Source organism: Dermochelys coriacea, chromosome 1 (genome assembly GCF_009764565.3).
Source record: "Dermochelys coriacea isolate rDerCor1 chromosome 1, rDerCor1.pri.v4, whole genome shotgun sequence".
Classification (NCBI taxonomy): domain Eukaryota; kingdom Metazoa; phylum Chordata; order Testudines; family Dermochelyidae; genus Dermochelys; species Dermochelys coriacea.
The window spans coordinates 117,929,794-117,941,855 of NC_050068.2; the positions used below are offsets into that span (position 1 = coordinate 117,929,794).

The following is a 12,062-nucleotide window of genomic DNA, read 5'->3' on the forward strand; positions in this document are numbered from 1 at the left end:
GCCTACCTGCTTGTCACCATGAAAGGTTTTCCTCCTTCCCCCCCCTGCTGTTGGTGATGGCTTATCTTAAGTGATCACTCTCCTTACAGTGTGTATGATAAACCCATTGTTTCATGTTCTCTGTGTGTGTGTATATAAATCTCTCCTCTGTTTTTTCCACCAAATGCATCCGATGAAGTGAGCTGTAGCTCACGAAAGCTTATGCTCTAATAAATTTGTTAGTCTCTAAGGTGCCACAAGTACTCCTTTTCTTTTTACTGACATCAATGGTGACATTTCTAACCATAATTTGTATGTGATTAAAAAAGGGGTCTATAAAAGATCCATAGATTGTAACACAGATTGGGACAGGGTGAGTGGCAGACTGGACCCCAGTATCGATGAGCATCACCTTTTTCTGTTTGTGCTCTGTGATCTTAGATGCCTCATCTTTGATTAGTAAATCAAACTGAGCCTGACCATTTGATAGAACCCATTCTTTACAGTTCCAAGGGGTGGGGGAGGAGGAGAATCAAAGGGCAGTCTGGTATTGGTGAGTCTGTACAGCATATTGGATTTCAGTGGAGCTATGCTGATATACCAGCTGAGGATCTAGCCTATCATATTGAGATTTCATTCACAGAACTGCTTCGCTTTAAAGCAGTTCCATATATGAAGGAAAATACCTCCTCCCTCATATTGCCCCCAGCAAATATCTGAATTATCCATGTAAACTTTCTGAAGGAGAGAAGTGAAGAAAACTTTAAAATGATTTTCCTTTGCATTTACACATATAAAAGAGTAGGTAACTTTCCACCAAATCAAAGGTCTGAGAGATTTCCTTACCCCAGTAGTCCTCCCATCTTCTCATCTTTATTTAGTATGTTCTATGCTGAGATTAGTTGGCAGAGCTCAGAAATTGGGATATTGGGACATCCCACATTCAGTTGCTGTGAGAGATCTCTAGTCTCCACACTGACTTCAGCAGGAGTGGGGAGTGCTCAGTGCCTTGCAGGATTGGTTAATTGAAGGTAGGCAAATATTGAACCATGTGTTAAGTTGAGTTTTCCCTATGGCATTGGTATCCAGAACATTTTTGCCTTTCAATAATAACCCCATCACATTAAATCCAGCACCTCCGCTCAACTCGAAAACAGACTCAATATTCCTTTTAGGGTATGTCTATACTACCCGCCAGATCGGCGGGCAGCGTTCAATCCAGCAGGGGTTGATTTATTGTGTCTAGACTAGATGCGATAAATCGACCGCCGAGTGCTCTCCGGTCGACTCTTGTACTCCACCGGAGTGAGAGGCACAGGTGGAGTCGACGGGGGAGCGTCAGCAGTTGACTCACCGCAGTGAAGACACCGCGGTGAGTAGATCTAAGTACGTCAACTTCAGCTACATTATTCACATAGCTGAAGTTGCATAACTTAGATCGATCCCCATCGTGCAGACCAGGCCGCACAGGGCTAGCTCTAACTCTTATTCTATCCCAAATAGAAAATATTAACCTGACTCATGGTGAGTGAAAACCCTCTGTTTGGAGAACAAGGTAAGTGGCTCCAAAAGAGCATCAAACTCCACTTGCTCAAGGCTGACCCCATGTTTCTCTGGATCCTCTTGGTACTATGCCATTAGGGAACTATGCTATCCAGCAGTACATGATTGGATTAGACAAAAATAATCCCTGCTCCACCATGGATCTATAGAGGTGGGTTTGTTTTTTAAAACTCACTTGTGGAAACTAGTTTCCCTGTAGGAATTCTATTACTGAGGCTTGAAACTCCTCTCAGTTCTATCAGACAGTTTTGAAAGAAAAAACAATTTTAGGCAAATGGTTCATTCCGACTGTCTAACCAGGCTATAAAATACTCAATCCAATTTATATGGAATTTTTTTAGATGCGTTGGAAAAGGAATGTGATTTTCCTCAAATAATTTTCTAATAAGAAATAATTTGTATGCCTCGATATTAGTTTTAAATTTGTTGTACAAAGTAAACGCCAAAAGACGTTGCTTCTGATGGAAATAAATGATCAGCATTATTTTTATTCGGCATGTTCTCATATTTAGCTAGATTCACTTTTAGTATTTCATTCCATATTTTCCTCTTTGTGTTTCTTCTTTTACAAGCACATTTAAACAAAAACAATTAGCTGGTTTGTTAAACATATGTCACTAAGGGCAGACGTTTAGAAACACTTTTTTTTTTGTTCAATTAATCTTTCTGCAATCCTGTGATTCAGTGTAGAAACAGAGTTATACTATAGCCTAGCAATGGCACCTACCAGGAAAAGATTCTATTGTTTTCCTACGAGGATAGGTGAGCAGCCTTGAATCTGTACTTTACAATATTTACCTCAAGATCTGTTCAACTAATTAGGAAACAAGCTGTAAACTTACAACAAATGACAGAGCTTAACTCAAGGCATTCCACATACTATTCTAACCATTCTAACTATTTCACTCCATGCATCTGAAGAAATGGGTTTTTTACCCATGAAAGCTTATGCCCAAATAAATCTGTTAGATTTTAAGGTACCACCGGACTCCTTGTTGTTTTTATTCTAACTCTATGATCAGTGCCTGATTAAATTACTGATCATCTTCACTGTAACAATTCTAAGTTTCTGTGGTATACTCAGAAAAGTGAAAAACACAAAATACCAGCTTTCCAGACAATAATAAATAACAAATATGGCTAAATGTGAAAGACAAAATCTGTGAGATATTTGGATGCAGCTTATCATCATTTTGTTCACGATTTGTTGTGTTAATATGAAAGACAGCAACACTTTCTACTCTTTCTGCCTTTTTAGTAACATCTGTGCATTCTCAGACACAATAATGACTATTATTCATTCATTAGCATACACTGTGTTTTGGTGGAATTTTTTTAGCGCATTACTGTGAAAAAGACAAATCAACTAATATGTTAATAAATAGGATTTTGTATTTTAAGATGATCGTTTACTTTCAAACTACATTCAGTCATAATTGTGGTTTAGATTTCATTTTAAAAACCATAGGCTAACAAGCAGGTCAGACATAAAACTGTATTTAGGCCAGGACAAAAATATTTGTTTAAAATAAAGTCCTCATAAGCCAAGCATTTCGAGTATGTCTACACTGCAAAAAAATCCCCTGTGACAGTGAGTCTCCAAGCCCAGGTCAACCGACTCTGGCTGCTGGGGCTTGTGCTGGCAGGCTAAAAATAGCACCACAGACGCTCGGGTTGCAGCCCGGGCTCTGAGCTCCTTTCCCTTTGCTGCGTCTGAGAGTCCAGGCTCCAGCTCAATCATCTACACAGCTATTTTTAGCCTTACAGCGAGAGGATGAGTCATTTGACCTGGGCTCTGAGACTTGCTGCCACCGGGTTTTTTTGGTGCGTAGACACATACCTTTGCACATAAGCGACAGTGGTGCAAGTAAAATCCATTTCTTACCATTATGGGCAGGGGCACCAGCTAAGGGGGGCAAGTGACCTCCCCACGTGCCCCTCCATGTGACTCCTCACCACCCCACCCCCAGCCCGGGGCCCCCCACCCATCCATCCCTCCCATTTACCTGGGGGTGGGGGGGGCTCTGTCCTCCTCCTGCTGCGCCGCAGACTTCCGGGCAGGGCTGTCCCGGGAACCACAGCGGGGAAAGGAGCAGAACCCCCTGCCTTTCCACGGAGCTGCATAGCTGTAGCTCACGAAAGCTTACGCTCAAATAAATCTGTTAGTCTCTAAGGTGCCACAAGTACTCCTTTTCTTTTTGCGAATACAGACTAACACGGCTGCTACTCTGACACCCTCCCTCTGCACAACAGCAGCCCCACCGGAGCACAGGGCTGGGGGTGCGAGGCTGGGGGTGGTCCAGTTGCTGGAGAAGCTGCCGGCATTCTGCTCCTTTCCCTGCTGCTGCCCCTCCCGGGGAGAAGGAGCAGAATTCCCAGCTCCGCCCCCCGCCCTCTCTTTAAAGGGGTCTCCGTGGAACGGCACTCGGGGGCTGGAGGGGGGACCGCGTGCTGCCCGCCCAGCACACAGGGGGGAGGCGAACTGGTTACCGCGGAGGTGGAGGGGCCCTCTGGGCTCTGGCAGGGGAGGGGGCTAGCCTCCTCGTGCTGGGAGGTTGCCCGCCGCCCATGGTTCTGGCCACGTAAAGAGATCTAAAAGTGGATGGAAATTTCATTTGGTAATTAGTGTAAAGAAGAACCAGACCATAAGTTTTTGTTGCCTCTAGCAGAGGTGTGACTTCCCGAAACAGATATAGAGTAAAATGTTCAAGGAAGGTAGGAAGACAAGAAATAACTAACTCTTGGGGATTGTCTTCAGTAATGTGGGGACACTAAGGAAAGTTAAGGCGAATCAATGTGCTTAAGTTAAAGTGTCTTAAACCCCCATGTGGATGACCTCATTCAAGATCAAGTGGCGTTAGTTCTCTGTAACTTAATCCTCCTTGCTACCCTTTTCTAGAGATCTCTCTTATGTAGGGTGAAAGCGACAACAGCCTGAACTTAGCAGTGGTCTATTTGCAGCCCTCACTGAAAGCATTAATGAGTGAAAAAGTCCTGCCCCTTGGGCTTCTGCAGAGGTACTGTAATGATTGGCGGAGCCTAGCTGTCCACAAGATGATTGCCAGATAACAGCGTTGAGACATGTTTGCTTCCACTTAATCAAACTTTAGCCAGTCCATAGGCATTCTGGTACTGAACCAATAGCTGACCTATCAATCTGTGGCAGGGGAAAAATAGGTGAGAGTTGTAGGAAGGGAAGGCAAGGCAAGCTGAGGGGAGGTAAATGATCACATTAGTTTTTGTCAGTTTTCTCTTGATGAGATCCTATGTGGAGAAAGGGGAGGTAGGAGTAGGGGAGGATTTGAACAGTAAGTGCAAAATGTAACACTCCACTGCACATGCTTCTCCTGTGAGGAGAGGATGAGAGAACACATATTTGTCTGTCAAGTTGCTTAATACATGACTGGAGAGTGCTCAGATATTACGGTGATGGGCATGGTATAAAAACCTGAGCAGAACAGAATAGATTATACTCTGAATTGGAGTGGAAAGGAATGGACTTGGGATCCCAATAATTGTTCAAATGAGTAGAGGTGGGACACCTGGGGCTGGTGGGAAACAAATAAGGAGGCATCTCTCTAGATTCACTTCTGAAGGCAGATAAGAAATGTGAATACAGAAAGCCAAGAAGGAAATACACTCAAATTTATATAAAAATAAAATAAAATAAATAAATTGCAAAATGTATTTGAGACTAGCAGAGAAGAACATCTGCGAAAGAAAATTAATGCTAAGAGCTGATAAATTGGGTTGTTATTTACTATACGCTGGTGTGGAGTCATGGAGGCAAATTAAACTTAAAGGAGAAATGAGATTTTGTTATTTTATATCAGTGGTCATCCAGAGCCTCCTGGGCATAAGCCATAAGGGAACAACATATGCTTCTTAGAAGGAGTAGATGTGTGCAACAGAGCCAGGAGAGGCTCCATCTCTGGGAAACTGTGGAAGGACAGAAACAATGTTATGAGAAAACACAGTATTGAAATTCTTTATTCCTTCTAATCAAGTATCAAGGAAACCTGTATTGCTATTAGATCAGTTGGGTATTCAGAGTAAAAACCAAACCCACTTCTGGGATCCATGCTGATGGATCCCAATGGAGGAGTTAGTCCCTCATCTGCATCACCATTCATAGGGCATAACTCAGGGAATGGGACTTGTTGAATTTGTGTTTTCTTTGACGCTGACTCTCTCTGCATCTTCAGAGCAAAACAAATATTAAGGGTCTTTGTAAAAGAGAGATTAATGTTTTGTTGTTTTTTAAAAAAATTCTCAGCAATAGATTGGTAGATTTACATGTGTGTGTGTGTGTGTGTGTTTAGAATCCAGAAGACATTCCCACTATAAGTTTTATAGCCTGTGTAGTTTTAGGTCAAAATTACTTGAGAGGGTCCCTATATTCCTTGCTTTGGTTGGTGAAGTGGGAAAACATAGTGAGATGGTTAAGTAGCTTATTCCAGTTTCAAGCCCCCAACTAACCTGTGCCATAGATGTAGGCTGATTTTGCAAAGCTGCTTGGGCCAGCAGCTGCTGTGGGAGAAGCTCACATGATGGCTGAGAAGGCAAAGATGCCTAGGTTTAAAAAAAATAAAACAAACTTTATTCATATGCATGGTTACTTTAAATCTCAGGTCTTCTCCTAATGTAATTGCCTTTGCATAGCTCTTTATTTGTTGAATTGAACCTCTGGCATATTTTACATGTGACTTTTTAGCTAACTCCTCCTTGTAAATTCCATTTATTTTTATGCCCATTTGTAAACCTACCTGAATAGTGACAGGTTGACTGAGTCTTTGCATGGATGAATCCTGCTGTATGCTGGGAGTTCTTTGCAAGGAGGGAACATTAGATTCTGTGATCAGCTTTGTTGGTGTGGCTGTAAGAGATTTTTTTTCATATTTAAGAATAATCACCATATAAAATTAGAATTATGAGATATGGTTAGTAATAATATAGGCATGGGCGGTGGGTGGAGCCCCCTTCAGGGAGGCTAGCCCCAGCTCTACCCCTTCTGCCCAAGGCTCCCGGAGCCCTGAGCACCACCCACGCCCAGAGGAGCTCCAGGCCAGCTGGGGGCCCAAGCACTTCAGCCGGAGTCCAGGGAGATTACTGATGAAGCTGGATATCACATAGTGCCTCCTCAGCTGCCCCAGAACCTGCAACTTGCCCCCAAAACCCCACAACCAGGGGTCCAGCAGCAGAGCCTCCCCTGACCTATTATACCCGCCGCCCATGAATACAGGGTCTGATCAAACTCCAACTGGTGTCAAGGGGAACCAATAACTCCAATGACAGTTGACAGCTGAGAATGAGGATCCACACAAATCTTAACGTATATACTGGACCAGACTCAGCCTGTGCTCCATCCAGGGCAGCAAAGGGTCCAATAAGGTATCCCAAAAGGGCAGATGGGGGTTCCTCTTTCATAGGTGAATCCCTGGCTGGAGTAGAATTCGCATCACTGGTTCTACAGCACTCTGTTCCAGCCCACATGGCAGGAGGTTGTTTATCAGGTGTGTCAGGGGCATGGCTAAAGGGCCTTCAGCTCCAGTGATCCTGGGCCAGCAGAACATCACCAATGGGCTGTTATTGCTGACCTAAGTCAGAGTGGCCTGATGCTGGTCTAACTCAGGAGTTACCAAACTTTTTCCCGAGGCCCACCTGTGCAGCCGCAATAGGCACTGCAGCCCACTGTTAACATGCATCTGTCAGGGAGAGAAGCATCATGGGAAGGAGGCACAGGACCGATACTCCAGGGGGCCTGACAGCCACAGATCCTGGGGTGCAGTGGCTCAGAGCAGGAATGGCCACGAACCATTCATCCTCCTCCAGCTGCCCTGGGAGCTGCTGCCTCTCAGGGCCAGCCCCCCTCACCCTGTGCCCATCACCCGGTGGCTCTGTTTTGTTTTCTGTCACCCGCCGAAGGTGCTGGGTTCCTCCAGCCCTGGGTGTGGGCCATCATTGGCCTCCAGTCCACCAACGTATACAGTTTGGGGGGCACCCGGGATTGTGTCATGGCCCACAGTTTGGAAACCCCCGCTCTAAATGATACCCTCAAATCTGAAGAGCACAAACCTAGCATTTAAAGGCACCTTTGTGCCAGCCCTTGGGTTCTGCCTCAGGAGTTTATGGGATACATAAGTGTGTACAGGTATGGGGTCTGAGTGCATGTATAGGAGTCTAACTTACACCACTTCATAGATTTTAAAGTCAGGAGGGAACATTATGATCCTCTAGTTTGACCTCCTGCATAACACAGTGATTGAATTTCATCTAATAATTCCTGCATCAAGCCCGTAACTTCTGTTGGAGCTACAGCATCTCTTTTAGAAAGATAGCCAATCTAGATTTAAAGACGTCAAGTGATGGTGAATGCACCACATGCCTCAGTCAGTTGTTTCAATGGTTGGTTACCTTAACAAAAATCTGTACTTTATTTCTAGTCTATATTTATTGAGCTTCAACTTCCTGTCGTTAGAGCTCATACCTTTGTCCTATAGGTACTCATACCCCATGATCAATTCACTTCTTAGTTTCTCTTTGACAAGCTAAACAGATTGAGCTTTTAAAGTCTCTCACTGTAAGGGATGTTTTCCAGACCTTCGATCGTTCTTGTAGCTCTTTTCTGAACCTCTTCCAACTTTTCAGCATTCTTTTTTGAAGTGCAGACACCACATCTGGACACAGTAATGGTGTAATGGTCTCACCCATGCCTTATGCAGAGGTAATACTACCTCCCTACTCCTAGTCAGAATTCCATTTGTACTTCCAAAAATTGTATTAACGCTCTCAGCCACACCATTGCACTGGGAGTTTGTATTCAGTTGGAAAGCCATCATGACCCTTAAATCCTTTCAGAGTCACGGCATCGAGAAGGCAGTCCTAGCCCTGTCAGTGTGACCTGCATTCTTTGTTCCTACGGGTATCACCATGCATTTGGCTGTACCAGTGATTCTGAATCTGTGGCCCGTGGGCCGCTTGTGGCCCAATCAGCACACAGCTGTGGCCCATATGACATCATCAGGGCTATATAGGTCGTACTGGATGTGACCCACATAACACATTGTAGGCCGCATGTGCCCACAATGGTAAACAGGTTGAGAACCACTGGGCTTTACTAAAACCTTATGCATGACTTCTGAATTTAGCCTTGAGTTTCAGAACTTTCCAGCTGCTGACCTTACTAACTTCCAGGACAACACAGTATAATATTATAGCTTGGAACTGTGCCTAGCAACTGTAAATTTCATCTTCACAGAACTCAACAGCAACAGGCTTCATAACTAGCCCCCTTTATTCCAAAGACATGGATGATTACATCAGCCCATTTTCCACCTTCAATTAAATACTTATCTGTCCATGGGCGATGGAATTAATGGACATGTCATCAGCACCTTCAGCATCTCATCAGTAATTATTATACCATCAGGAATGATACACTCATTTTTGGGGGGGTAATTTAGCTAATTTTAAAATAAAGTATTGATATAGTAGCTCCATAATAACATCACTTACATGCAGGGTCAGACATGGATGTGTTGGAAGATTTGTGTGAGCTTCTAGATGATACAGAGAGTGTCCGACTAGTGTTGAGAACTGAGACACCTATTTCAAGTGCATTAAAGTGCTGTTCGGGATTCAAGCCTAAGCCACTGTCCTAAAATTAAAAAAAACATCATATTACATCTGACAAGGTATGGTGTTCTGTCATGTATCTAATAGTACTTGTAGGGTCAGATCTTCAGCTGGTATAAACTGACTTCCATGGAGCTATTACAATCTACAGCAGCAGAGAACCTGGGCAAGAATTTCTATGACACCTACTTCTGCTATACCTTCCAATTGCATATGAATGAGCTTTTACTGTTGCGAAAAGACCTTGCAGGCTATTGCCCTATTCATTTTCGGTCCAGTCCTTTGAGTTGCAGAATCTCTTTCTTCCTTCAGTGGTGAGTGACAATACCCAGAACCATTCAGCAATGCACAAAATTGGACCCTTTCTTCTTCAGATAGCACATTTTGGACAGGTTATGCATGTCAGTGTGTAGTTAAGGATGAGTTGGCAATTTTATTTAAACCCTGTTTTTCAGGTTGTAATAAATGTGACCTTTTGATCCACTCTTGGTAGGAATTTGTCAGACAAGTCAACACAGGAGTGAATTTTTCCTCCTAAAACTTGCTTATATTGGTATCACCATGTGATACATTACATGAAAGACTCAGGTATTATCGTGACAGGATACTGCTTATAAATAACTTTTGTACACTCTGTATTAATATGCAGGATGCAGTATTCTTGTGCATGAAAAACAATCTCAAGATGATTGTTCCAAAAGGAATCTCACTCTTAGAAATGGTCCCTCTAGGTCAAATCGTAGCACGTTGGCAAGGAAGCATGGTAAAGCTTACAAAGCTACTGCCCAGGCTTTGTGTTTCACCACTCTCTCTGATCTTTAAATTTGTCCTTTTATGCGCATCTCCAGTTCACTTAAATAATTATTCAAGAGCTCATCGAACCCTGGAGTATAAAATTCAGGGAATATGTCTAGATCAGCATTGCTTCTAGATCTTTGGAAATGTTAACACAAGGATGGGTCACAATTACTGCATGTTTATGAAAAACATATCTGGTTATACCTTTAGTGCTGAAGAAACAACTTCTGAGGGTGAAGCTTCCAAGGCCAGTTCTTGTCTCCTTTCCACTCGAACATCGGCATAACTAATTGAAAAATGTAATTCTACATGAGTAACATTTCATTATTTTATTTTATAAAATGCATTTTAAACAAACGGAGCAACATTACATGATATTGTAAACCATTACATGATAAATGAAATCAAGTCATATTTAATACATATGATTTGAAGGACTGTGTTTTTATTTTCAATTTCTGCTCAACTTCTATATATCCATTCACAAACAAAACATTTGTTAAAAAAGCATTAAGGCTGAAAGTGTGTTTTATTGGAGCCCAATCCAAAACAATGTTACAATTTCTTTACAAAAGTTCCACAATTTAAAAAAACCCAAATATTAGAATGTCAGGAAATGAAAGTTAAGTGATCAGCCTGTTCCCCCACTGCCATATAAACCTTCATCACTCACTTCCATCCCACCCCTCTTAAGCAGGCTGCCTATGGGCTGCTCTGCAGCCCTACATCCCCCTTGCACTGAGTGCTACAACCGCTCCCAGCACACTCCTTATGCTAGATCCTATCGGGCCACTTACAGCAGCCCTATGCTTCTCCTATCTGGCCTACTGTGACCTCTTTATGCCCCTGGAGTGGGGGAGCGGGGCTGGAACAGGGGACAGAATCAGGACCTCAGTGGCTTGCGATTGTCTAAGTCCCCAAAACATCAGAATTTTATTTACTCTGAAATATGCTCAAAGCTTTTTAATTTTCTTGTTCTTTATGTTAACACTGTGTAGGAAGCTGGGAGTTATGCTTCCTCCTTATTTTCAAAGCAACACTTGAAATACCGTCACCTATGCTGCATACATCCATAAGCTGTATTGTACTATTGTACTGTCTTATACAGTTGAATGTCCTGATTCTCTGATTCCAGCTGAGCAGAGGGGATGGGGATAAAAGGTTGCTTTAAGCCAAATTTGCAATTCCCCTATCTGCGAGCTGGTCAACTGCTTTAACCTACTCTTAGTCATCTCTGGCTCCAAGGGGCCACTCCACCAGCCAAGAACAGCTGGAATATATCAATACTCTGGCCTCACTCTCTTTTCTTCAGCCTTGCCCCTTGCATCAGAGGCTGTTAGAGAGGTGGCCTACTACCATTACATTTGCCATACACCACGCATGGCTGATCCCTATGTAACACTGACAGACCCCAGTTGTCAGCGGGCAGGATCGAACCTGGGGCCTCTGAATGTTAGTGCATGAGCCTCTACTGCATGAGCTAAAAGCCATATCACTGTTAGCTAAAGCTGTAGAGCAAACTCATTAATCTCTCTCTTTCTTTCTCTCTCTCTCTAAGGGTGCGTCACTCTACAGTACGAAATTATTTCAAAATAATTCTATTCGAATTTTCGGAAGCGATTTTATACATTCGATCTTGTGTGTCCCCACTAAAGCGCGTGAATTTGGCGGAGTGCGTCCACAGTACCGAGGCTAGCATCAAATGTCGGAGCGGTGCACTGTGGGTAGCTATCCCACAGTTCCCGCAGTCCCCACCGCCCATTGGAATTCTGGGTAAAGCTCCCAGTGCATGATGGGGCAAAAACATTCTCGCGAGTGTTTCTGGATGTGTGTCGTCAGTCACTCCTCCTGCCGTGAAAGCTACAGCAGACAATCGTTTCGCGCCTTTTTGGTGTGCAGATACCATACTGCTTTCAGCAGACGGTGCAGTACAGTGCACCACTTCTCTCCTGGTACTATGAATCCAACTCACATTTCCTCTCGTCTTTTTATGTAATCTCTATAAGTATCTACTCTTTCTCTTCCTCATCGACTGCTTCCGCTGCCAACTATGCTCGGCCATCGTGAACTGAGCAGCACAGCTTCCG

At 43.5% G+C, this 12,062-nt stretch overlaps 1 protein-coding gene across 1 annotated transcript in view; it reads right to left on the reverse strand.

The window, feature by feature from the left end:
* NPAS2 (neuronal PAS domain protein 2) overlaps positions 1-12,062 on the reverse strand; it is a 180,022-nt gene that overhangs the window by 23,409 nt on the left and 144,551 nt on the right. The window contains 4 exon segments of the mRNA XM_038387626.2: positions 6,022-6,114; positions 6,309-6,418; positions 9,058-9,199; positions 10,180-10,261. Of these exon segments, the coding sequence (XP_038243554.1) occupies positions 6,022-6,114; positions 6,309-6,418; positions 9,058-9,199; positions 10,180-10,261 (427 nt within the window).